The sequence below is a fragment of the Hemitrygon akajei genome, chromosome 18 (genome assembly GCF_048418815.1).
Source record: "Hemitrygon akajei chromosome 18, sHemAka1.3, whole genome shotgun sequence".
Classification (NCBI taxonomy): Eukaryota; Metazoa; Chordata; class Chondrichthyes; order Myliobatiformes; family Dasyatidae; genus Hemitrygon; species Hemitrygon akajei.
In genome coordinates, this window is record NC_133141.1 from 79,124,558 (window position 1) to 79,152,266 (window position 27,709).

The following is a 27,709-nucleotide window of genomic DNA, read 5'->3' on the forward strand; positions in this document are numbered from 1 at the left end:
AAGACTAGCAAAGACCACCGTCACAGCTCCATCAATAACACAGGAACACAAGACTAGCAAAGACCACCGTCACAACTCCATCAATAGCACAGCAACACAAGACTACCAAAGACCACCGTCAGAACTCCATCAATAGCACAGGAACACAAGACTAGCAAAGACCACCGTCACAACTCCATCAATAACACAGGAACACAAGACTAGCAAAGACCACCGTCACAACTCCATCAATAGCACAGGAACACAAGACTAGCAAAGACCACCGTCAGAACTCCATCAATAGCACAGGAACACAAGACTAGCAAAGACCACCGTCACAACTCCATCAATAGCACAGGAACACAAGACTAGCAAAGACCACCGTCAGAACTCCATCAATAGCACAGGAACACAAGACTAGCAAAGACCACCGTCAGAACTCCATCAATAGCACAGCAACACAAGACTAGCAAAGACCACCGTCACAACTCCATCAATAGCACAGGAACACAAGACTAGCAAAGACCACCGTCAGAACTCCATCAATAGCACAGGAACACAAGACTAGCAAAGACCACCGTCAGAACTCCATCAATAGCACAGGAACACTAGACTAGCAAAGACCACCGTCAGAACTCCATCAATAGCACAGCAACACAAGCTAGCAAAGACCACCGTCAGAACTCCATCAATAGCACAGGAACACAAGACTAGCAAAGACCACCGTCAGAACTCCATCAATAGCACAGGAACACAAGACTAGCAAAGACCACCGTCAGAACTCCATCAATAGCACAGCAACACAAGACTAGCAAAGACCACCGTCAGAACTCCATCAATAGCACAGGAACACAAGACTAGCAAAGACCACCGTCAGAACTCCATCAATAGCACAGGAACACAAGACTAGCAAAGACCACCGTCAGAACTCCATCAATAGCACAGCAACACAAGACTAGCAAAGACCACCGTCAGAACTCCATCAATAGCACAGCAACACAAGACTAGCAAAGACCACCGTCAGAACTCCATCAATAGCACAGGAACACAAGACTAGCAAAGACCACTGTCACAACTCCATCAATAGCACAGCAACACAATACTAGCAAAGACCACCGTCAGAACTCCATCAATAGCACAGCAACACAAGACTAGCAAAGACCACCGTCAGAACTCCATCAATAGCACAGGAACACAAGACTAGCAAAGACCACCGTCACAACTCCATCAATAGCACAGGAACACAAGACTAGCAAAGACCACCGTCACAACTCCATCAATAGCACAGGAACACAAGACTAGCAAAGACCACCGTCAGAACTCCATCAGTAACACAGCAACACAAGACTACCAAAGACCACCGTCACAACTCCATCAATAGCACAGGAACACAAGACTAGCAAAGACCACCGTCACAACTCCATCAATAGCACAGCAACACAAGACTACCAAAGACCACCGTCAGAACTCCATCAGTAACACAGCAACACAAGACTAGCAAAGACCACCGTCAGAACTCCATCAATAACACAGGAACACAAGACTAGCAAAGACCACCGTCACAACTCCATCAATAACACAGGAACACAAGACTAGCAAAGACCACCGTCAGAACTCCATCAATAGCACAGGAACACAAGACTAGCAAAGACCACCGTCACAACTCCATCAATAACACAGGAACACAAGACTAGCAAAGACCACCGTCAGAACTCCATCAATAGCACAGCAACACAAGACTAGCAAAGACCACCGTCACAACTCCATCAATAGCACAGGAACACAAGACTAGCAAAGACCACCGTCAGAACTCCATCAATAGCACAGCAACACAAGACTAGCAAAGACTACCGTCAGAACTCCATCAATAGCACAGCAACACAAGACTAGCAAAGACCACCGTCAGAACTCCATCAATAGCACAGCAACACAAGACTAGCAAAGACCACCGTCACAACTCCATCAATAGCACAGGAACACAAGACTAGCAAAGACCACCGTCACAACTCCATCAATAGCACAGGAACACAAGACTAGCAAAGACCACCGTCACAACTCCATCAATAGCACAGCAACACAAGACTAGCAAAGACCACCGTCAGAACTCCATCAATAGCACAGGAACACAAGACTAGCAAAGACCACCGTCACAACTCCATCAATAGCACAGCAACACAAGACTAGCAAAGACCACCGTCAGAACTCCATCAATAGCACAGGAACACAAGACTAGCAAAGACTACCGTCAGAACTCCATCAATAGCACAGCAACACAAGACTAGCAAAGACCACCGTCAGAACTCCATCAATAGCACAGGAACACAAGACTAGCAAAGACCACCGTCACAACTCCATCAATAGCACAGCAACACAAGACTAGCAAAGACCACCGTCACAACTCCATCAATAGCACAGGAACACAAGACTAGCAAAGACCACCGTCAGAACTCCATCAATAGCACAGGAACACAAGACTAGCAAAGACCACCGTCACAACTCCATCAATAACACAGGAACACAAGACTAGCAAAGACCACCGTCAGAACTCCATCAATAGCACAGCAACACAAGACTAGCAAAGACCACCGTCACAACTCCATCAATAGCACAGCAACACAAGACTAGCAAAGACCACCGTCAGAACTCCATCAATAGCACAGCAACACAAGACTAGCAAAGACCACCGTCAGAACTCCATCAATAGCACAGGAACACAAGACTAGCAAAGACCACCGTCACAACTCCATCAATAGCACAGCAACACAAGACTAGCAAAGACCACCGTCAGAACTCCATCAATAGCACAGGAACACAAGACTAGCAAAGACTACCGTCAGAACTCCATCAATAGCACAGCAACACAAGACTAGCAAAGACCACCGTCAGAACTCCATCAATAGCACAGGAACACAAGACTAGCAAAGACCACCGTCACAACTCCATCAATAGCACAGGAACACAAGACTAGCAAAGACCACCGTCACAACTCCATCAATAGCACAGCAACACAAGACTAGCAAAGACCACCGTCAGAACTCCATCAATAGCACAGGAACACAAGACTAGCAAAGACTACCGTCAGAACTCCATCAATAGCACAGCAACACAAGACTAGCAAAGACCACCGTCAGAACTCCATCAATAGCACAGGAACACAAGACTAGCAAAGACCACCGTCACAACTCCATCAATAGCACAGCAACACAAGACTAGCAAAGACCACCGTCAGAACTCCATCAATAGCACAGGAACACAAGACTAGCAAAGACTACCGTCAGAACTCCATCAATAGCACAGCAACACAAGACTAGCAAAGACCACCGTCAGAACTCCATCAATAGCACAGGAACACAAGACTAGCAAAGACCACCGTCACAACTCCATCAATAGCACAGCAACACAAGACTAGCAAAGACCACCGTCACAACTCCATCAATAGCACAGGAACACAAGACTAGCAATAAAACACAATAAATATAAACACATGCGATAGCTGATACACACGGATTGATTGTGTGTCCATAAAGTGACTCTGGGCACAGGAGTGTCTGTACACAAGGTGACTCTGACAGGAAATGAGAAAGTAGTGGTGGTTGGGGGGTGTGGAGGGGTGGGTCAGTGGGTGATTGGGTGTGTGGAGGGGTGGGTCAGTGGGTGGTTGGGGGTGTGGAGGGGTGGGTCAGTGGGTGGTTGGGGGTGTGTGGAGGGGTGGGTCAGTGGGTGATTGGGGGTTGTGGAGGGGTGGGTCAGTGGGTGATTGGGGGTGTGGAGGGGTGGGTCAGTGGGTGGTTAGGGGTGTGGAGGGGTGGGTCAGTGGGTGATTGGGGGTGTGGAGGGGTGGGTCAGTGGGTGATTGGGGGTGTGGAGGGGTGGGTCAGTGGGTGGAAGGGTTGATCAGCCTCACTGCTTGGGGAAAGTCACTGTTTTCGAGTCTGGTGGTCCCTGGTGTGGATGCTACGTAGCCTCCTCCCCGACGGGAGTGGGACAGACAGTCCGTGAGCAGGGTGGGTGGGATCCTTCACGATGTTACCGGCCCCTTTCTGCATGTGTCCTAAACGGTGGGAAGGCTGGTGCAGGGGATGCGTTGGACGTTTTGACTCCCGTCGTGGAGTATTCCTGGCGGCTGCGGGGCAGTGGTGCAGTTTGTCAGGGTGCTGTTCACTGTGTACCTGTAGAATGACAGTGTGTGGGCGTGGGTAAGGGGCGAGGGTTTACACACGAAGAGGTCAGATGCTTAAGCATTGATCACAGTAAATGTCAGGACCCCCCCCCCCCAGAGCTTTGACAAACAGAGAGTTATCCAGCGTGCACTTGCTCAAACCTCCCCGTACGTGCTTACCGCCCGGATTGAGGCACCCCAGCCGCGCTGTTTCATCACACAGTGCCCGGAGGTCAGAGTTCAATTCTAGCGCCAACCGTGAGGAAGTTTGCCCCTTCTCCCCGTTACCCCGCGGGTTTCCCCTCACAGTCCGAGAACCGTTTGGTTTAATTGGCGAGTTGCCCTGTGACCAGACTCGGGTTTTATCGGTGGGCTGCCAGGCCTGTTCCACGCTGTCTCTCTACAATAAGATACCGGGAATCGCTCCTCGACGATCTCCCCTCAGCGCTCGTTCAGATTGGGAGGCGAGTCTTTCCGCTTGGCGAGGCCGCCCCCTGCGGAAGGGGTCCGGGGTCTCCGCAGGCCTGCGGAATGGCCTCCATGGGGGGGGGGGAGGAGCGTACCGTCTGACGGAGCTGTGCTTCTCTCTCTCTCCCTGTCCAGCCAGGTGACCTCGGTGGTGGCCGGGATCGTCGGGGCCCTGCTCTTCATGCTGCTCGTCGTCCTCCTGATCGTCTGGTGGAAACGCAAGGTCTACCTCAAGCAGAAGCACAAGATGATGAGACTCCTCGAGCAGAACAAGGTGAGCCTGGCGCGGCTGCCCTCCCGGGACAGTCCCGGCACCTTCCGAAGCTCACGGGGTCGTGGGCTGGACTGCCGTTCCTCTGGGTCCACGCGGAAGTCGTACCCTCGGTGGCCGCTTCACTCGGTACCTCCCGTACCTCATACAGCGGCCTCTGACCGTGTATTTGCGATCTTCTGCTGATGTGTCCCACCCGCGTCCGCGCACCCCTCGTTGTGACGTGTTGTTATTAGAGTTACTGCTCTGCACCCAAAGAACTCGAGTGCCCGAGCACACAGCCCGGCGGCCGGCTCCCTGCTCTCGGTCTCCCGCGTACTCCCACGACACGCCAGGCGGCGGCACTGGCCTCGTGCCCGGCACCCGGAGGGCGCGCTTGCATATCAAAAAGCGGCCGGTCGCCAAGGCCCAAGGGAGTGTCCCTCTCCCGCAAGTCAACTCCAGATTCGGGTCCTCAAAAGAACCCCGGAAAGGGATTTCAAAGATAGAAATGGTGCTGATTCCCAGAGGAGTCCTCCTCGTCGCGCGGGCGTGGCAGCACCACAGCGCCCGGTCAAGTGCGTGGCGTGCGTCAGGGAGGGAAGCCCGCCAAGTGATGCCACTCTTCAGACGAAGTGAGTCCGCAGCTCACTCACCCTAAACCGGTCGCTCTTCGGACCGCGGGAGGAGACCGGAGCACCCGGCAGAAACCCACGCGGTCACGGGGAGGGAATGGGCAAACTCCGTACCGGCAGTGGAGGGAATCGAACCCCCGGGCCACGACCAGCATGAAGCCTCCACCTCAAAGCTGCCCGGTCCTCGGCCGTGCCCTGGCCTCGAGACCTTATTCCCGGAGGTCAGCGCCCTCTCCCCTACGTCTCCAGTCATCTGATTTTTCTCAAACTGGTGAAGTTTTTATTCAGAGACGCGGTGTGGGAGCAGGCCCTCCCAGCCCCACAGGCGTGCACTGTGGAGTGTGGGAGGAAACCCACGCGGTCACGGGGAGATCATACGGATGGCGGCAGGGATTGAATCCAATCGCTGTTACTCTGTCCGTGTTGCCCACTGTTTGCCTCAGCTCAGCCACTCACATTACCTCAGTCCACGGGGAGGGAGCGTAATGGGTCCGGGTGTGGGTAGATGCGACGAGGCGGAGTAACGGCTTGGAGTGGACTAGACGGGCTGCAGTGCTCCGTGACTTAGAAACACAACACAGGCCCTTCAGCCCACAAAGCTATGCAGAACATGTCCCCACCTTAGAAATTGCTAGGTCCTCTCTTTTCTAAGCTCCAAGTACCTGTCCAGGAGTCTCTTAAAAGACCCTATCGTATCCGCCTCCACCACCGTTGCCGGCAGTCCATTCCACGCACTCACCCCTCTGAGTAAAAAACTTACCCCTGACATCTCCTTTGAAGCACCTTAAACCTGTGTCCTCTTGTGGCGACCATTTCAGCCCTGGGGAAAAGCCTCTGACTATCCACACGATCAACGCCTCTCATCATCTTGTACACCTCTATCAGGTCACCTCTCATCCTCCGTTGCTCCAAGGAGAAAATGCCGAGTTCACTCAACCTGTTCTCATAAGGCGTGCTCCCCTATCCAGGCAACATCCTGGTAAATCTCCTCTGCACCTTTTCTATGGCTCCCACATCCTTCCTGTAGTGAGGCGACCAGAACTGAGCACAGTGCTCCGAGTGGGGTCTGACCAGGGTCCTATATAGCTGCAACATTACCTCTCGGCTCCTAAATTCAATTCCACGATTGATGAAGGCCAATACACCGTACACCTTCTCAACCACTGTATGACTTCTTGACTCAGTGGGAAAACAAAACAGCTACCCCACTCACCTCTCCTCCAGTCATGACCCCTTTCTCTGCCTGGTGAGCCGGCAAGTCCTCGTTCGACGGGCCCTGCGCCTGGCGAATCCTCGTTCGATGGGCCCTGCGCCTGGCGAATCCTCATTTGATGGGCCCCGCGCCTGGCGAGTCATCACTCGTTGGGCCCCGCGCCTGGCGAGTCATCACTCGATGGGCCCCGCGCCTGGCGGGTCCTCGTTCGACGGGCCCCGCGCCTAGCAAGTCCTCGTTCATGTGAAGGGATAATTGATTTTGTGTGTGGCGTCCTGTCTGTCCCCAGCTCGTCGAGCCGGTGAGTCCGAGCGGTGTTGTCCCGAATCAGGCGCAGATCCGAATCCTGAAGGAGACGGAGATGAAGAAAGTAAAAGTCCTGGGATCCGGCGCCTTCGGAACCGTTTATAAGGTAAAGAAACGAGGCGGATGCTGCCCTCCTGCGGGGAGTGACCCCATCGGGCTGCGGGTGCTGGTGGGGTAAAACTCACACAGAGGCAAGGTAGTGTTGTGGGCAGTTGGAGAAGGTTCTTGGATACAGAATGCAGAGCTGGGCTGAGACGCGGAGAAGCGTGGAAGTTCAGATTTGAAGTCAGGGTGCAGCGTTCCTGGCAGTGTGGAGAAACAGAGGGACGCAGATCTCTCAGAGTTGACAGGGCGGTTAAGAAGGTGTGCGGCGTGTTGCCCTCCATTAGTCAGGGGGGGATTGAGTTCAAGACCCGCAAGGTAATGTTCCAGTTCTATAAAACCCTGGGCAGACCAGACGAGAAAGTTTTTGACACAAACAAGCCACTCGGCCCAACAAAGAACCTTGCAGTGCTGTGCTCAGATCTGGTCAACTCATTCCAGGAAGGATGTGGAAGCTTTAGAGAGGGTGCAGAGGAGATTCACCAGGATGCTGCCTGGATTAGAGAGGGTGCAGAGGACATTCACCAGGATGCTGCCTGGATTAGAGAGGGTGCAGAGGACATTCACCAGGATGCTGCCTGGATTAGAGAGGGTGCAGAGGAGATTCACCAGGATGCTACCTGGATTAGAGAGGGTGCGAAGGAGATTTACCAGGATGCTGCCCGGATTGGAGAGGGTGCAGAGGAGATTCACCAGGATGCTGCCTGGATTAGAGAGGGTGCAGAGGAGATTCCCCAGGATGCTGCCTGGATTAGAGAGGGTGCAGAGGAGATTCACCAGGATGCTGCCTGGATTAGAGAGGGTGCAGAGGAGATTCACCAGGACGCTGCCTGGATTAGAGAGGGTGCAGTGGAGATTCACCAGGATGCTGCCTGGATTAGAGAGAGTGCAGAGGAGATTCACCAGGATGCTGTCTGGATTAGAGAGGGTGCAGAGGAGATTCACCAGGATGCTGCCTGGATTAGAGAGGGTGCAGAGGACATTCACCAGGATGCTGCCTGGATTAGAGAGGGTGCAGAGGATATTCACCAGGATGCTACCTGGATTAGAGAGGGTGCAGAGGAGATTTACCAGGATGCTGCCCGGATTGGAGAGGGTGCAGAGGAGATTCACCAGGATGCTGCCTGGATTAGAGAGGGTGCAGAGGAGATTCCCCAGGATGCTGCCTGGATTAGAGAGGGTGCAGAGGAGATTCACCAGGATGCTGCCTGGATTAGAGAGGGTGCAGAGGAGATTCACCAGGACGCTGCCTGGATTAGAGAGGGTGCAGTGGAGATTCACCAGGATGCTGCCTGGATTAGAGAGAGTGCAGAGGAGATTCACCAGGATGCTGTCTGGATTAGAGAGGGTGCAGAGGAGATTCACCAGGATGCTGCCTGGATTAGAGAGGGTGCAGAGGACATTCACCAGGATGCTGCCTGGATTAGAGAGGGTGCACAGGACATTCACCAGGATGCTGCCTGGATTAGAGAGGGTGCAGAGGAGATTCACCAGGATGCTGTCTGGATTAGAGAGGGTGCAGAGGAGATTCACCAGGATGCTGCCTGGATTAGAGAGGGTGCAGAGGAGATTCACCAGGATGCTGTCTGGATTAGAGAGGGTGCAGAGGAGATTCACCAGGATGCTGCCTGGATTAGAGAGGGTGCAGAGGACATTCACCAGGATGCTGCCTGGATTAGAGAGGGTGCAGAGGATATTCACCAGGATGCTACCTGGATTAGAGAGGGTGCGGAGGAGATTTACCAGGATGCTGCCCGGATTGGAGAGGGTGCAGAGGAGATTCACCAGGATGCTGCCTGGATTAGAGAGGGTGCAGAGGAGATTCCCCAGGATGCTGCCTGAATTAGAGAGGGTGCAGAGGAGATTCACCAGGATGCTGCCTGGATTAGAGAGGGTGCAGAGGAGATTCACCAGGACGCTGCCTGGATTAGAGAGGGTGCAGTGGAGATTCACCAGGATGCTGCCTGGATTAGAGAGAGTGCAGAGGAGATTCACCAGGATGCTGTCTGGATTAGAGAGGGTGCAGAGGAGATTCACCAGGATGCTGCCTGGATTAGAGAGGGTGCAGAGGAGATTTACCAGGATGCTGCCCGGATTGGAGAGGGTGCAGAGGAGATTCACCAGGATGCTGTCTGGATTAGAGAGGGTGCAGAGGAGATTCACCAGGATGCTGCCTGGATTAGAGAGGGTGCAGAGGATATTCACCAGGATGCTGCCCGGATTGGAGAGGGTGCAGAGGATATTCACCAGGATGCTACCTGGATTAGAGAGGGTGCGGAGGAGATTTACCAGGATGCTGCCCGGATTGGAGAGGGTGCAGAGGAGATTCACCAGGATGCTGCCTGGATTAGTGAGGGTGCAGAGAGATTCACCAGGATGCTGCCTGGATTAGAGAGGGTGCAGAGGGAGATTCACCAGGATGCTGCCCGGATTAGAGAGGGTGCAGAGGAGATTCACCAGGATGCTGCCCGGATTAGAGAGGGTGCAGAGGAGATTCACCAGGACGCTGCCCGGATTAGAGAGGGTGCAGAGGAGATTCACCAGGACGCTGCCCGGATTAGAGAGGGTGCAGAGGAGATTCACCAGGACGCTGCCTGGATTGGAGAGGGTGCAGAGGAGATTTACCAGGACGCTGCCTGGATTAGAGAGGGTGCAGAGGAGATTCACCAGGACGCTGCCTGGATTAGAGAGGGTGCAGAGGAGATTCACCAGGACGCTGCCTGGATTAGAGAGGGTGCAGAGGAGATTCACCAGGATGCTGCCTGGATTAGAGAGGGTGCAGAGGAGATTCACCAGGACGCTGCCCGGATTAGAGATGGTGCAGAGGAGATTCACCAGGATGCTGCCTGGATTAGAGAGGGTGCAGAGGAGATTCACCAGGATGCTGCCTGGATTAGAGAGGGTGCAGAGGAGATTCACCAGGATGCTGCCTGGATTAGAGAGGGTGCAGAGGAGATTCACCAGGACGCTGCCTGGATTAGAGAGGGTGCAGAGGAGATTCACCAGGATGCTGCCCGGATTAGAGAGGGTGCAGAGGAGATTCACCAGGACGCTGCCTGGATTAGAGAGGGTGCAGAGGAGATTCACCAGGATGCTGCCTGGATTAGAGATTGTGCAGAGGAGATTCACCAGGACGCTGCCCGGATTAGAGAGGGTGCAGAGGAGATTCACCAGGATGCTGCCTGGATTAGAGAGGGTGCAGAGGAGATTCACCAGGATGCTGCCCGGATTAGAGAGGGTGCAGAGGAGATTCACCAGGACGCTGCCTGGATTAGAGAGGGTGCAGAGGAGATTCACCAGGATGCTGCCTGGATTAGAGATTGTGCAGAGGAGATTCACCAGGACGCTGCCCGGATTAGAGAGGGTGCAGAGGAGATTCACCAGGATGCTGCCTGGATTAGAGAGGGTGCAGAGGAGATTCACCAGGATGCTGCCTGGATTAGAGAGGGTGCAGAGGAGATTCACCAGGATGCTGCCTGGATTAGAGAGGGTGCAGAGGAGATTCACCAGGATGCTGCCCGGATTAGAGAGGGTGCAGAGGAGATTCACCAGGACGCTGCCTGGATTAGAGAGGGTGCAGAGGAGATTCACCAGGATGCTGCCTGGATTAGAGAGGGTACAGAGGAGATTCACCAGAATGCTGCCTAGATTAGAGAGGGTGCAGAGGAGATTCACCAGGATGCTGCCTGGATTAGAGAGGGTGCAGAGGAGATTTACCAGGATGCTGCCTGGGTTAGAGAGGGTGCAGAGGAGATTTACCAGGATGCTGCCTGGATTAGAGAGGGAGCAGAGGAGATTCACCAGGAGGCTGGCTGGATTAGAGAGGGTGCAGAGGAGATTCACCAGGATGCTGCCTGGATTAGAGAGGGTGCAGAGGAGATTCACCAGGATGCTGCCTGGATTAGAGAGGGTGCAGAGGAGATTCACCAGGATACGGCCTGGATTGGAGAGGGTGCAGAGGAGATTCACCAGGATGCTGCCTGGATTAGAGAGGGTGCAGAGGAGATTCACCAGGATGCTGCCTGGATTAGAGAGGGTGCAGAGGAGATTCACCAGGATGCTGCTTGGATTAGAGAGGGTGCAGAGGAGATTCACCGGGATGCTGCCTGGATTAGAGAGGGTGCAGAGGAGATTCACCAGGATGCTGCCTGGATTAGAGAGGGTGCAGAGGAGATTCACCGGGATGCTGTCTGGATTAGAGAGGGTGCAGAGGAGATTCACCAGGATGCTGCTTGGATTAGAGAGGGTGCAGAGGAGATTCACCAGGATGCTGCCTGGATTAGAGAGGGTGCAGAGGAGATTCACCGGGATGCTGTCTGGATTAGAGAGGGTGCAGAGGAGATTCACCAGGATGCTGCCTGGATTAGAGAGGGTGCAGAGGAGATTCACCAGGATGATGCCTGGATTAGAGAGGGTGCAGAGGAGATTCACCGGGATGCTGTCTGGATTAGAGAGGGTGCAGAGGAGATTCACCGGGATGCTGTCTGGATTAGAGAGGGTGCAGAGGAGATTCACCAGGATGCTGCCTGGATTAGAGAGGGTGCAGAGGAGATTCACCAGTATGCTGCCTGGATTAGAGAGTGTGCAGAGGAGATTCACCAGGACGCTGCCTGGATTAGAGAGGGTGCAGAGGAAATCTGGATTGGAGAGCTCGTCTTATTTAGAGAGGCTGAGCAAGCGTGGGCTTTTCTCTTTGGAGCGAAGGAGGACGAGAGGCGTAGCAGATGGGAAGATAGAAAGGACTGCCTTTGTAGAAATGATCAGTGCAAGGGGGGGTAATTTCAGGGTGACTGGAGGAGAATATCGGGGTGGGGGGATGTCAGACGTAAGTGTTCTTTTTACACAGAGAGTCGTGGGTGTGTGGAACACCCTGCCGGGTTGGTGTAGAGACAGATACTTTAGGGACTCTCAGATAGGCACATGGATGATAGAGAAATGGAGGGGTATGTGGGCGGAGAGTATTAAACAGATATTGGAATAGGTTAAAAGACCTATAGAGAGGGTGCAGAGGAGATTACCTGCCTCCTCCCCTCCCCTCGAGGCTCGGAAGGGTTTGCGACCCGGTGGACGCAGTGGGGTTGGGGGCGGTGTGATTATCCGGTGGGTGTGTGTCCGGGGAGAGGCTCAGTGCTCCTAACTTCCTTGCTTCCCCCCCCCCCCCGTCCTGAACGCAGGGTGTCTGGATGCCGGAGGACGAGGACGTGAAGATACCAGTTGCCATTAAGGTCCTCAGAGAGGGAACGTCGCCCAAAGCGAACAAGGAAATCCTGGACGTAAGTTCGCCCGCCCGCTGAATGAACAGCAGCCTCGTCGACACACAGTTTACCCCGAATAACCGTAGAAGCTCGAACACGACCGCACAGCCCAGGCCCTTTATCCTCATCATTACACGCTGTAGCATGGTGACCGTGATCTTGGCAAGCTTTCCTACGGAAGTGGTTTGCCATTGACCTTCTTCTGGGGCAGTGTCTTTACCAGACGGGTGACCCCCGGCCGTTATCAATACTCTTCGGAGATTGTCCGCCTGGGCGTCAGTGGTCGCATCACCAGGACTTGTGATCCGCACCGGCTGCTCGTACGACCGTCCACCACCTGATCCCCACGGTTTCACGTCACCCTGATCGGGGGCTGAGCAGGTGCTACACCTCGCCCGAGGGTGACCTGCGGGCTGGCGAAGGGAAGGAGCGCCTTTCAGCCACCTTGAGCCCTCTTCCCATTTAACCTGCTCAATCTAACCCTTCCCCCCGTTCCCTCTGTCACCCGCGTGCCTGTCTTCAGTGTCCCAGTCCCTCACGTACCTGCCGCGATACGGAATTCAGAGTTACAGAGGAAGTGCGGACGGTAAGGTCCAAGGCCACGATGAGGCTGACTGTGAGATGCAGGGCCCAGCGTATCGTCGGCGGTCCGTAACGGCACCTTCAGCACAGCTCCCGCTTCCCTGCAGCGGTCAGTCGGTGCTCACAGATCCAGCCTACGTGGATCCCGTCCCAGGTGGCTCTCCCATATAACAATTACAGCACGGAAACAGGCCACCTCGGCCCTTCTAGTCCGTCCCGAACGCTTACTCTCACCTAGTCCCACCGACCCGCACTCAGCCCATAACCCTCCATTCCTCTCCTGTCTGTGCACCTATCCAATTTTACTTTAAATGACAATACCGAACCTGCCTCTACCACTTCTACATACCATCCCCGTGATATGTAACTCTAGAATGAGACCACTCAGCCCATCGAGTCTGCTCCACTCATCACGGCTGACTTACTATCCCTCTCAACCCCATTCTCCTGCCTTCTCCCCGTAACCTTTGACACTCTGACTAACCAAGAACCTGTCAACCTCCACTTTATATCTTGGCCTCCACAGCCTTCCTTGACAATGAATTCCACAGGTTCACCACCCTCTGGCTAAAGAAATTCCTCCTCATCTCTGTTCTAAATGGACGGCCCTGTATTCTGAGGCTGTGCCCTCTGGTCCTAGACTCCCCCACTATAGGAAACATCCTCTCCACATCCACTCTATCTGTGTCCTCTGGTCCTAGACTCCCCCCACTACAGGAAACAGACTCTCCACATTCACTCTGTCTCAGAGTTCAATATTCGATAGGTTTCAGTGAGAGTGTAGAATGAACTTCACAGTCCAGGCCCCACAATGTTGTGCCGACCTTTTAATCTACACTCCAAGATCAATCTAACCCTCCCCTCCCACGTAACGCTCCATTTTTCTATCATCCAGGTGCCTATGCTGGGGTTTTTTAAATGCCCCGAATGTATCTGCCCTTGAGGGGGGCATTGATCGGGATGACGCTGAGTGCATTCTGCTTTGCAGGAGGCGTACATCATGGCGGGCGTGAGCAGCCCGTACGTCTGCCGTCTGCTGGGGATCTGCCTCACCTCCACGGTGCAGCTGGTGACGCAGCTGATGCCCTTTGGATCCCTGCTGGACTACGTCCGCGAGCACAAGGACCGCATCGGGTCGCAGCACCTCCTCAACTGGTGTGTGCAGATCGCCAAGGTAGGCCGGCGGGGGTAAAAACACGGAGGTAACCCGGGAAGTGTGTACCTCGGGTGGCGGACGGTTGGGTCGAGTCGTTCTCCGGTCTTGGGAAAAGCACGGAGGTAACCCGGGAAGTGTGTACCTCGGGTGGCGGACGGTTGGGTCGAGTCGTTCTCCGGCCTTGGGAAAAGCACGGAGGTAACCCGGGAAGTGTGTACCTCGGGTGGCGGATGGTTGGGTCGAGTCGTTCTCTGGCCTTGGGAAAAGCACGGAGGTAACCCGGGAAGTGTGTACCTCGGGTGGCGGACGGTTGGGTCGAGTCGTTCTCCGGCCTTGGGAAAAGCACGGAGGTAACCCGGGAAGTGTGTACCTCGGGTGGCGGACGGTTGGGTCGAGTCGTCCTCTGGCCTTGGGAAAAGCACGGAGGTAACCCGGGAAGTGTGTACCTCGGGTGGCGGACGGTTGGGTCGAGGCGTTCTCCGGCCTTGGGAAAAGCACGGAGGTAACCCGGGAAGTGTGTACCTCGGGTGGCGGATGGTTGGGTCGAGTCGTTCTCCGGCCTTGGGAAAAGCACGGAGGTAACCCGGGAAGTGTGTACCTCGGGTGGCGGACGGTTGGGTCGAGTCGTTCTCCGGCCTTGGGAAAAGCACGGAGGTAACCCGGGAAGTGTGTACCTCGGGTGGCGGATGGTTGGGTCGAGTCGTTCTCTGGCCTTGGGAAAAGCACGGAGGTAACCCGGGAAGTGTGTACCTCGGGTGGCGGACGGTTGGGTCGAGTCGTTCTCCGGCCTTGGGAAAAGCCCGGAGGTAACCTGGGAAGTGTGTACCTCGGGTGGCGGATGGTTGGGACGAGTCGTTCTCCGGCCTTGGGAAAAGCACGGAGGTAACCTGGGAAGTGTGTACCTCGGGTGGCGGATGGTTGGGTCTAGTCGTTCTCCGGCCTTGGGAAAAGCACGGAGGTAACCCGGGAAGTGTGTACCTCGGGTGGCGGATGGTTGGGTCTAGTCGTTCTCCGGCCTTGGGAAAAGCACGGAGGTAACCCGGGAAGTGTGTACCTCGGGTGGCGGACGGTTGGGTCGAGTCGTTCTCCGGCCTTGGGAAAAGCACGGAGGTAACCCGGGAAGTGTGTACCTCGGGTGGCGGACGGTTGGGTCGAGTCGTTCTCTGGCCTTGGGAAAAGCACGGAGGTAACCCGGGAAGTGTGTACCTCGGGTGGCGGACGGTTGGGACGAGTCGTTCTCCGGCCTTGGGAAAAGCACGGAGGTAACCTGGGAAGTGTGTACCTCGGGTGGCGGATGGTTGGGTCGAGTCGTCCTCCGGCCTTGGGAAAAGCACGGAGGTAACCCGGGAAGTGTGTACCTCGGGTGGCGGACGGTTGGGTCGAGTCGTCCTCTGGCCTTGGCAGCCCATCTGCAAGCGTGTGGACACCCTACGGGGATATGTCATCAGAGCTCTGTTCACTTGTGGTGTGTCCACCGAATGCTTGGCCTTGATGTGCTCATCAGCAAACAATGAGCGGAATTCCCAGAAGCGTGGTTTTCCCGCAAGCAGTTCTATAAACAGACGTGCAGACATCGATTCTATTTATAAGGTGCCGTGGGCAAAATTCCAGACTACAGCAGAGCTTGCCACACAGCGAGGCACCCTCCCTGCGTCACACTCCGGTTCCTTTACTGACGGATAAGGCCACGTGTTCAGCAAACGCACCACAAGTGGACAGCGCACCGGCCGCGTCTCCTCGTGTGGCGGCGAAACGTTTGCAGATGGACTGCCAGGATCGGGCAGAAAGTACGTTCAGTCCCCCAGGTTACCGTACCAGCAGAGATGACAATACTGAAACCAGACGTACAGCAATACCAGCTTGTTATAAATTAGTATATTTCAACGATCTTAATGTAATGGAGAAATTGACGATCTCAGCAGTTAACCAAAAATTTATCACTTATCACCTCCCCCCCCCCCCGTTCTGAGCTCGACTAAGACAAAGTGTGACTTCATGACTGTACTCACTAGCTTCTACCCCGCCCCAACCCACATGACCGATTACCCATAATAAACGCGTCTGAAAATGCAATACAGACAGAAAAATAGATACAACCAGATCGGAACTTCAGGTGTCCGAACCCCATCACAACAGCTGCCGGGCAAAGTGATTGAGATGGGTACAATGACTCCTATTTTAAAAGAGCAACACACACGGACACACACTCACACTCACTCACACACGCACAGACACACACATACTCTCACGCACACACACACACACACACGGACACACACACACACACTCACTCACACGCACACACACACACGGGGACACACACTCACACACACACAGACATACACACTCACAGACACGCGCACACACACACAGACACGCACACACACACACAGACATAGACACACACAGACACGCGCGCACACACACAGACACACGCACACTCACACTCACAGACACACACAATCTCTCTCTGTCTTTTTATCTCACTCTCTGTCTATCCCTCTGTATCTCTCTCTCACTATCTCTGTCTCTCTCTCTATCTATGCTGGAGGAACTCAGCAGGTCAGGCAGCATCTGTGGAAATGAATAATCAGCCGATGTTTCGGTCCGAGAACCTTCCTCAGGACTGGACAGGATAGGGGAAGATTCCAGAATGAAAAGGTGGGGAGAGGGGAAGGAGGACAAGCTCGAAGCCAGGTGGGTGGGAAAGGTAAAGGGCCGGAGAGGAAGGAATCTGATGAGAGAGGAGAGTGGGAGAAAGGGGAGGAGGAGGGGACCCAGGGCAAGATGATAAACTGGTGAGGAGGAGAGGCAAAAGGTCAGAGTGGGGAATAGGTTGGAGAAGGAGAGGAGAGCGGACCAGAGGTAAGAGGCCAGAGTGGGCAATGAAGAAGAGGGAAAGGGGAGGAGCGGAAAGATTATCAGAAGGAGAAATTGATGTTCATGCCATCAGGTTGGAGGCTACCCAGACAGAACATAAGGTTCTTCATCGTGGCAAAGGAGGAGGCCATGGATTGACATGTCAACAGGAATGGGGGCTAGGAATTAAAATGGTTGGTCAGTGGGAAATAACACTTTTGCGGAGATGCTCCACAAATCTTTTAAAAGGCATGAATGGGAAAAGTTTAGAGCAGGGATTTCCGAACTTCTTTGTGGCACGAACCCCCACCGTCAACCAAGGGGTCCGTGGAACCCCTGGTAGAGGGATACGGGCAAATCTGACTGGATGGGCGTGGACCAGTTCGGCCAAAGGGCCGGTTTCTGCGGTGGCTGACTCTTGTCTCTGACTGACAGCCGGGAAGATCGAAATTCAGTTATATAGTCTGGAATTTTAATAAGTACGGCCGGTGAATCTCCCAGTGTGTGCGACTCCAGATTCGCCGGAAGGTCAGAAACCGTCCAGCCCAGGATATTGTGCCAACCCTTTAATCTACTCTAAGAGTAATCTAACCCTTCCCTCCTGCATAACTCTCCATTTTTCTATTATCCATGTGTCTGTTTAAGAGTCTCTTAAGTGTCCCTAATCTATCTGCCTCTCCCACCACCCCGGCAGGTGTTCCACACACTGCGTGGGGGAGAAAAGACTTCCCTCTGTCGTCTCCCCCACGCCCCATTACCACAAGACCATAACATATAGGAGCAGAATTAGGCCATTCAGCCCATCGAGTCTGCTCTGCCATTCAATCACGAGCTGATCCAGTTCTGCCGGTCATCCCCGCCTCCCCATACCCTTTGATGCCCTGGCTAATCAAGAACCTATCTACCTCGGCCTTAAATGACTCGGCCTCCACAGCCGCTCGTGGTAACAAATTCCACAGATTTACCACCCTCTCACTGAAGTAATTTCTCTGCACCTCAGTTCTAAATGGACGTCCTTCAAACCTGAAGTCGTGCCCCCTTGTCCTAGACTCCCCCCACCATGGGAAATACCAGAGGAAGTCACCTGCAGACTGTAAATCCCAGGAGCCAGGTGGGATTGTGAGTGACACCAGGTAACATTATCAGCAGTGTTCCCACTTACTGGTCGATGGCAGGGCAAACAGCGAAATGCCACGGTGGGGGTGGGGCGGGGGGGGGGGTAGGACCAGAGTTTGAGGGAGGTTTCTCCGTCAGAGTGGTACAGGACTTGGGCTGGAACCGCCCAAGTTGACCAGATCTCACTCTTGCCGTCGACCAGGGAATGAATTACCTGGAGGATCAGGTGCGATTGGTCCACCGCGACCTGGCAGCGAGGAACGTGCTGGTGAAGAGCTTGAACCACGTGAAGATCACGGACTTCGGACTTGCCCGGCTCCTCGACACGGACGAGACGGAGTACCATGCCGACGGCGGGAAGGTCAGTCCGGAGTTGGGCAGTTTTGACTCCCTGTCGTAGAGAATTCCTGCCCGTCGCAGTCCAATCTATAGCCCGTACAATCCACACATCGTATACCGACCCGCAGCTCGGTGTCGGCCATTGGAGATCAGTCACGGGGTGAATCGTGGAACTAATAAACCCTCCAGCAGTCCCGTCCTGTTGTCGGGTGTCGTCCTGGTGTGGGCTCACTTTCCGGGGTTCTGCAGTTAATCTTATTTTTAATGTAGTTTGTAGGGTTTGTTAGTTTTGTTTCACACACATTGGCTGTTTCTCGTTCAGGGTTTATCCGTACATGGGTCCCGTTGTGCTTCTTCGTCTTTGCGGCTGCCCGCAAAGGAAAGGTGGCGTCGCGGTTCAATTCCCGTTGCTGCCCGTACGTTCTTGCTCCCTGGAATGCCTGGGTTTCCTCCGGGTGCTCCGGTCTCCCCCCCCCACCATCCACAGACGTACCGGTGGGTCGTTGTGAATTGTCCAGTGGTTAGGAGACGGTCAGTTTGGGACAGTGGCTGCTAGGGCTTCTTCCATGCTGCATCTCAATAAATTCACAACAAATAAATAATGAATACAGCCCCCCAACTTTGAACTTTCTTTTGGCCAATGTGCGTAGTTCCAGCGCTGGAGTTCTCGTGCCGGGGGCGGTGGGGGGGGAGCTGACGCTGTTGCCTCGGTTACCTGCGCCTGATGCGTCTCACCCGTTGCCATTCAGGTGCCAATCAAGTGGATGGCGCTGGAGTCCATACTGCACCGGAGGTTCACCCATCAGAGCGACGTCTGGAGTTACGGTACGTCAGCCGGACCGCCCACGCGGTGACCCCAGACCGCGGGATGCCGTCCGGTTTCACCTGGGGAGCAGGTCGTACCGGGGTTAGTCCACCCCACCCCAACCCACCGACAGCCTCTCTCCACCCTGTACACCCAGCCTTTCAGCTGTAAAACTCTTCCCACCCAAACCATTCTCACCCCTCCCCACCAACTGATGCCCCTGGTGTCCAGCCCTGTCATCTCTACCCCCAACCCTGGTGTCCAGCCTCATCCATCCCTGTCATCTCTACACCCAAACCCTGGTGTCCAGCCCTGACCATCCCTGTCATCTCTACCCCCAAACCCTGGTGTACAGCCCTGTGCATCCCTGTCATCTCTCCCCCCAACCATGGTGTCCAGCCCTGTCCATCCCTGTCATCTCTACCCCCAACCCTGGTGTCCAGCCTCGTCCATCCCTGTCATCTCTACCCCCAACCCTGGTGTCCAGCCTCATCCATCCCTGACATCTCTACCCCCAACCCTGGTGTCCAGCCTCGTCCATCCCTGTCATCTCTACCCCCAACCCTGGTGTCCAGGCTCATCCATCCCTGTCATCTCTACCCCAAACCCTGGTGTCCAGGCCTGTCCATCCCTGTCATCTCTACCCCCAACCCTGGTGTCCAGCCCTGTCCATCCCTGTCATCTCTACACCCAACCCTGGTGTCCAGCCCTGTCCATCCCTGTCATCTCTACCCCCAACCCTGGTGTCCATCCCTGTCATCTCTACCCCCAACCCTGGTGTCCAGCCTCATCCATCCCTGTCATCTCTACCCCCAACCCTGGTGTCCAGCCCTGTCCATCCCTGTCATCTCTACCCCCAACCCTGGTGTCCAGCCTCGTCCATCCCTGTCATCTCTACCCCCAACCCTGGTGTACAGCCCTGTCCATCCCTGTCATCTCTACCCCCAACCCTGGTGTCCAGCCCTGTCCATCCCTGTCATCTCTACCCCCAACCCTGGTGTCCAGCCTCGTCCATCCCTGTCATCTCTACCCCCAACCCTGGTGTCCAGCCTCATCCATCCCTGTCATCTCTACCCCCAACCCTGGTGTACAGCCCTGTCCATCCCTGTCATCTCTACCCCCAACCCTGGTGTCCAGCCTCGTCCATCCCTGTCATCTCTACCCCCAACCCTGGTGTACAGCCCTGTCCATCCCTGTCATCTCTACCCCCAAACCCTGGTGTCCAGCCTCGTCCATCCCTGTCATCTCTACCCCCAAACCCTGGTGTCCAGCCTCATCCATCCCTGTCATCTCTACCCCCAAACCCTGGTGTCCAGCCTCATCCATCCCTGTCATCTCTACCCCCAACCCTGGTGTCCAGCCTCATCCATCCCTGTCATCTCTACCCCCAACCCTGGTGTCCAGCCTCATCCATCCCTGACATCTCTACCCCCAACCCTGGTGTCCAGCCTCGTCCATCCCTGTCATCTCTACCCCCAACCCTGGTGTCCAGGCTCATCCATCCCTGTCATCTCTACCCCAAACCCTGGTGTCCAGGCCTGTCCATCCCTGTCATCTCTACCCCCAACCCTGGTGTCCAGCCCTGTCCATCCCTGTCATCTCTACACCCAACCCTGGTGTCCAGCCCTGTCCATCCCTGTCATCTCTACCCCCAACCCTGGTGTCCATCCCTGTCATCTCTACCCCCAACCCTGGTGTCCAGCCTCATCCATCCCTGTCATCTCTACCCCCAACCCTGGTGTCCAGCCCTGTCCATCCCTGTCATCTCTACCCCCAACCCTGGTGTCCAGCCTCGTCCATCCCTGTCATCTCTACCCCCAACCCTGGTGTACAGCCCTGTCCATCCCTGTCATCTCTACCCCCAACCCTGGTGTCCAGCCTCGTCCATCCCTGTCATCTCTACCCCCAACCCTGGTGTACAGCCCTGTCCATCCCTGTCATCTCTACCCCCAACCCTGGTGTCCAGCCCTGTCCATCCCTGTCATCTCTACCCCCAACCCTGGTGTCCAGCCTCGTCCATCCCTGTCATCTCTACCCCCAACCCTGGTGTCCAGCCTCATCCATCCCTGTCATCTCTACCCCCAACCCTGGTGTCCAGCCTCATCCATCCCTGTCATCTCTACCCCCAACCCTGGTGTCCAGCCCTGTCCATCCCTGTCATCTCTACCCCCAACCCTGGTGTACAGCCCTGTCCATCCCTGTCATCTCTACCCCCAACCCTGGTGTCCAGGCTCATCCATCCCTGTCATCTTTACCCCCAACCCTGGTGTCCAGCCCTGACCATCCCTGTCATCTCTACCCACAACCCTGGTGTCCAGCCCTGTCCATCCCTGTCATCTCTACCCACAACCCTGGTGTCCAGCCTCGTCCATCCCTGTCATCTCTACCCCCAACCCTGGTGTCCAGCCTCGTCCATCCCTGTCATCTCTACCCCCAACCCTGGTGTCCAGCCTCGTCCATCCCTGTCATCTCTACCCCCAACCCTGGTGTACAGCCCTGTCCATCCCTGTCATCTCTACCCCCAACCCTGGTGTCCAGCCTCATCCATCCCTGTCATCTCTACCCCCAACCCTGGTGTCCAGCCCTGTCCATCCCTGTCATCTCTACCCCCAACCCTGGTGTCCAGCCTCGTCCATCCCTGTCATCTCTACCCCCAACCCTGGTGTACAGCCCTGTCCATCCCTGTCATCTCTACCCCCAACCCTGCTGTCCAGCCCTGTCCATCCCTGTCATCTCTACCCCCAACCCTGGTGTCCAGCCTCATCCATCCCTGTCATCTCTACCCCCAACCCTAGTGTACAGCCCTGTCCATCCCTGTCATCTCTGCCCCCAACCCTGGTGTCCAGCCTCGTCCATCCCTGTCATCTCTACCCCCAACCCTGGTGTCCAGCCTCGTCCATCCCTGTCATCTCTACCCCCAACCCTAGTGTCCAGCCCTGTCCATCCCTGTCATCTCTACCCCCAACCCTGGTGTCCAGCCTCATCCATCCCTGTCATCTCTACCCCCAACCCTTGTGTACAGCCCTGTCCATCCCTGTCATCTCTACCCCCAACCCTGGTGTCCAGCCTCGTCCATCCCTGTCATCTCTACCCCCAACCCTGGTGTCCAGCCTCGTCCATCCCTGTCATCTCTACCCCCAACCCTGCTGTCCAGCCCTGTCCATCCCTGTCATCTCTACCCCCAACCCTGGTGTCCAGCCTCATCCATCCCTGTCATCTCTACCCCCAACCCTGGTGTCCAGCCCTGTCCATCCCTGTCATCTCTACCCCCAACCCTGGTGTCCAGCCTCATCCATCCCTGTCATCTCTGCCCCCAACCCTGGTGTCCAGCCTCAACCATCCCTGTCATCTCTACCCCCAACCCTGGTGTCCAGCCCTGTCCATCCCTGTCATCTCTACCCCCAACCCTGGTGTCCAGCCTCGTCCATCCCTGTCATCTCTACCCCCAACCCTGGTGTCCAGCCCTGTGCATCCCTGTCATCTCTCCCCCCAACCATGGTGTCCAGCCCTGTCCATCCCTGTCATCTCTACCCCCAACCCTGGTGTCCAGCCTCGTCCATCCCTGTCATCTCTACCCCCAACCCTGGTGTCCAGCCTCGTCCATCCCTGTCATCTCTACCCCCAACCCTGGTGTCCAGCCTCGTCCATCCCTGTCATCTCTACCCCCAACCCTGGTGTCCAGCCTCATCCATCCCTGTCATCTCTGCCCCCAACCCTGGTGTCCAGCCTCATCCATCCCTGTCATCTCTACCCCCAACCCTGGTGTCCAGCCCTGTCCATCCCTGTCATCTCTACCCCCAACCCTGGTGTCCAGCCTCGTCCATCCCTGTCATCTCTACCCCCAACCCTGGTGTCCAGCCCTGTGCATCCCTGTCATCTCTCCCCCCAACCCTGGTGTCCAGCCCTGTCCATCCCTGTCATCTCTACCCCCAACCCTGGTGTCCAGCCTCGTCCATCCCTGTCATCTCTACCCCCAACCCTGGTGTCCAGCCTCGTCCATCCCTGTCATCTCTACCCTCAACCCTGGTGTCCAGTCTCATCCATCCCTGTCATCTCTACCCCCAAACCCTGGTGTCCAGCCCTGACCATCCCTGTCATCTCTACCCCCAAACCCTGGTGTCCAGCCCTGTGCATCCCTGTCATCTCTCCCCCCAACCATGGTGTCCAGCCTCATCCATCCCTGTCATCTCTACCCCCAACCCTGGTGTCCAGCCCTGTCCATCCCTGTCATCTCTACCCCCAACCCTGGTGTACAGCCTCGTCCATCCCTGTCATCTCTACCCCCAAACCCTGGTGTCCAGCCCTGTCCATCCCTGTCATCTCTACCCCCAACCCTGGTGTCCAGCCTCGTCCATCCCTGTCATCTCTACCCCCAACCCTGGTGTCCAGGCTCATCCATCCCTGTCATCTCTACCCCCAACCCTGGTGTCCAGCCCTGTCCATCCCTGTCATCTCTACCCCCAACCCTGGTGTCCAGCCTCGTCCATCCCTGTCATCTCTACCCCCAACCCTGGTGTCCAGGCTCATCCATCCCTGTCATCTCTACCCCCAACCCTGGTGTCCAGCCCTGTCCATCCCTGTCATCTCTACCCCCAACCCTGGTGTCCAGCCTCGTCCATCCCTGTCATCTCTACCCCCAAACCCTGGTGTCCAGGCTACCCCTGACCACCCGTGCCCAGTCCTCCCTGGTGTTCACCCTCACCCCTCTCTCTACCAGCTGACACCCCCTTGCGCTACCCCTGACCACCCGTGCCCAGTCCTCCCTGGTGTTCACTCTCACCCCTCTCTCTACCAGCTGACACCCCCTGGCGCTACCCCTGACCACCCATGCCCAGTCCGCCCTGGAGACGCAGCCCCTCCCCAGCACCTCAGTGACTCTGACCCGTGGGTGAGACTCCCCTGGACCGTTTCCCCAGCGTTATCCGGGTCAGCGGGTCTCCTGGTGAACGTCTCTGTTTGAGTGTGTGTGTGGTGAGAGGTCACGTCCCTGCTCTCTGCCAACAGGCGTGACGGTCTGGGAGCTGATGACGTTCGGTGCCAAGCCTTACGATGGGATCCCGGCTCGAGAAATCCACGAGCTGTTGGAGAAGGGAGAGCGGCTGCCACAGCCTCCGATCTGCACCATCGACGTCTACATGATTATGGTCAAGTGTGAGTGGCGGACTGGGGGGAGGTGTGGAGGGGAGGGGGCCAGGCGTAACAGGATCCCGGGGCGGGAAGGATATCGGGTTGGGATGGGGCTTAGCTTGGCACAACCCAGGCCGGGAGGGGCATCGCGACGGGCAATGTTCCCACTGGGTTTTTTTTTACAGCTGCGAGGACCGACCATTGTTCTGTGCAGGAAATTCTCACGCAACACTTTAACTGTTTAGAGAGGGTGCAGAGGAGATTCACCAGGATGCTGCCTGGATTAGAGAGGGTGCAGAGGAGATTCACCAGGATGCTGCCTGGATTAGAGAGGGTGCAGAGGAGATTCACCAGGATGCTGCCTGGATTAGAGAGGGTGCAGAGGAGATTCAACAGGATGCTGCCTGGATTAGAGAGGGTGCAGAGGAGATTCACCAGGATGCTGCCTGGATTAGAGAGGGTGCGGAAGAGATTCACCAGGATGCTGCCTGGATTAGAGAGGGTGCAGAGGAGATTCACCAGGATGCTGCCTGGATTAGAGAGGGTGCAGAGGAGATTCACCAGGATGCTGCCTGGATTAGAGAGGGTGCAGAGGAGATTCACCAGGATGCTGCCTGGATTAGAGAGGGTGCAGAGGAGATTCACCAGGATGCTGCCTGGATTAGAGAGGGTGCAGAGGAGATTCAACAGGATGCTGCCTGGATTAGAGAGGGTGCAGAGGAGATTCACCAGGATGCTGCCTGGATTAGAGAGGGTGCGGAAGAGATTCACCAGGATGCTGCCTGGATTAGAGAGGGTGCAGAGGAGATTCACCAGGATGCTGCCTGGATTAGAGAGGGTGCAGAGGAGATTCACCAGGATGCTGCCTGGATTAGAGAGGGTGCAGAGGAGATTCACCAGGATGCTGCCTGGATTAGAGAGGGTGCAGAGGAGATTCACCAGGATGCTGCCTGGATTAGAGAGGGTGCAGAGGAGATTTAGCAGGATGCTGCCTGGATTAGAGAGGGTGCAGAGGAGATTTAGCAGGATGCTGCCTGGATTAGAGAGGGTGCAGAGGAGATTCACCAGGATGCTGCCTGGATTAGAGAGGGTGCAGAGGAGATTCACCAGGATGCTGCCTGGATTAGAGAGGGTGCAGAGGAGATTCACCAGGATGCTGCCTGGATTAGAGAGGGTGCAGAGGAGATTCACCAGGATGCTGCCTGGATTAGAGAGGGTGCAGAGGAGATTCACCAGGATGCTGCCTGGATTAGAGAGGGTGCAGAGGAGATTTAGCAGGATGCTGCCTGGATTAGAGAGGGTGCAGAGGAGATTTAGCAGGATGCTGCCTGGATTAGAGAGGGTGCAGAGGAGATTCACCAGGATGCTGCCTGGATTAGAGAGGGTGCAGAGGAGATTTAGCAGGATGCTGCCTGGATTAGAGAGGGTGCAGAGGAGATTTAGCAGGATGCTGCCTGGATTAGAGAGGGTGCAGAGGAGATTCACCAGGATGCTGCCTGGATTAGAGAGGGTGCAGAGGAGATTCACCAGGATGCTGCCTGGATTAGAGAGGGTGCAGAGGAGATTCATCAGGATGCTGCCTGTATTAGAGAGGGTGCAGAAGAGATTCACCAGGATGCTGCCTGGATTAGAGAGGGTGCAGAGGAGATTCACCAGGATGCTGCCTGGATTAGAGAGGGTGCAGAGGAGATTCACCAGGATGCTGCCTGGATTAGAGAGGGTGCAGAGGAGATTCACCAGGATGCTGCCTGGATTAGAGAGGGTGCAGAGGAGATTCACCAGGATGCTGCCTGGATTAGAGAGGGTGCAGAGGAGATTCACCAGGATGCTGCCTGGATTAGAGAGGGTGCAGAGGAGATTTAGCAGGATGCTGCCTGGATTAGAGAGGGTGCAGAGGAGATTCACCAGGATGCTGCCTGGATTAGAGAGGGTGCAGAGGAGATTCACCAGGATGCTGCCTGGATTAGAGAGGGTGCAGAGGAGATTCACCAGGATGCTGCCTGGATTAGAGAGGGTGCAGAGGAGATTCACCAGTATGCTGCCTGGATTAGAGAGGGTGCAGAGGAGATTCACCAGTATGCTGCCTGTATGTGAGAGCATGTCTTATGAAGAGAGGTTGAGTGAGCTTGGATTCTTCACTTTAGAAACATAGAAAACCTACAAAGCTGTGCCAAATATGTCCCTTCCTTAGAACTCCCTAGGCTTACCCATAGCCCTCTAATTTTCTAAGTTCCCTGTATCCATCCAGGAGTATCTTAAAACACCCTATCGTTTCCGCCTCCAGCACTGCCACAGACAGCCCATTCCACGCGGTCACCACTCTCTGTGTAAAAAAACCTTACCCCTGACATCTCCTCTGTACCTACTCCCCAGCATCTTAAATATATGCCCTCTCATGTTAGCCATTTCAGCCCTGGGATAAAGCTCTGACTATCCACTCGATCAATGCCTCTCATAGAACATTATAGCACAGAAACAGGCCTTTCGTCCCCTCTTGGCTGTGCCGAACCATTTTTCTGCCTTGTCCCACTGACCTGCACCTGGGCCATATCCCTCCATACATCTTTCTTAAATGTTAAAAATGAGCCCGCATTTACCACTTCATCTGGCAGCTCATTCCACACTCCCACCACTCTCTGTGTGAAGAACCCCCCCAATGTTCCCTTTAAACTTTCCCCCTTCACCCTTAACCCATGTCCTCTGGGTTTTTTCCTCCCCCGGCCTCAGTGGAAAAAGCCTGCTTGCATTCACTATCTATACCCATCATAATTTTATACACCTCTATCAAATCACCCCTCATTCTCCTACGCTCCAGGGAATAAAGTCCTAACCTATTCAATCTTTCTCTGTAACTCAGTTTCTCAAGTCCCGGCAACATCCTTGTAAACCTTCTCTGCACTCTTTCAACCTTATTAATATCCTTCCTGTAATTCAGTGACCAAAACTGCACACAATACTCCAAATTCGGTCTCACCAATGTCTTATACAACCTCAACATTACATTCCAACTCTTATACTCAATACTTTGATTTATAAAGGCCAATGTACCAAAAGCTCTCTTTACGAACCTATCTACCTGTGACACCACTTTTAGGGAATTTTGTATCTGTGCTCCCAGATCGCTCTGTTCTACTGCACTCCTCAGTGCCCTACCATTTACCTTGTATGTTCTACCTTGGTTTTTCCTTCCAAAGTGCAATACCTCACACTTGTCTGCATTAAACTCCATCTGCCATTTTTCAGCCCATTTTTCCAGCTGGTCCAAATCCCTCTGCAAGCTTTGAAAACCTTCCTCACTGTCCACTACACCTCCAATCTTTGTATCATCAGCAAATTTGCTGATCCAATTTACCACATT

General features: G+C 55.0%; 1 protein-coding gene across 1 annotated transcript in view; it reads left to right on the forward strand.

Moving 5' to 3' along the window:
• LOC140741411 (receptor tyrosine-protein kinase erbB-2-like) overlaps window positions 1-27,709 on the forward strand; it is an 84,692-nt gene that overhangs the window by 42,536 nt on the left and 14,447 nt on the right. Inside the window, 7 exon segments of the mRNA XM_073071578.1 lie at window positions 4,742-4,880; window positions 6,994-7,116; window positions 12,287-12,385; window positions 13,938-14,123; window positions 18,283-18,441; window positions 19,169-19,244; window positions 24,229-24,375. Coding sequence (XP_072927679.1) covers window positions 4,742-4,880; window positions 6,994-7,116; window positions 12,287-12,385; window positions 13,938-14,123; window positions 18,283-18,441; window positions 19,169-19,244; window positions 24,229-24,375 — 929 coding nt within the window.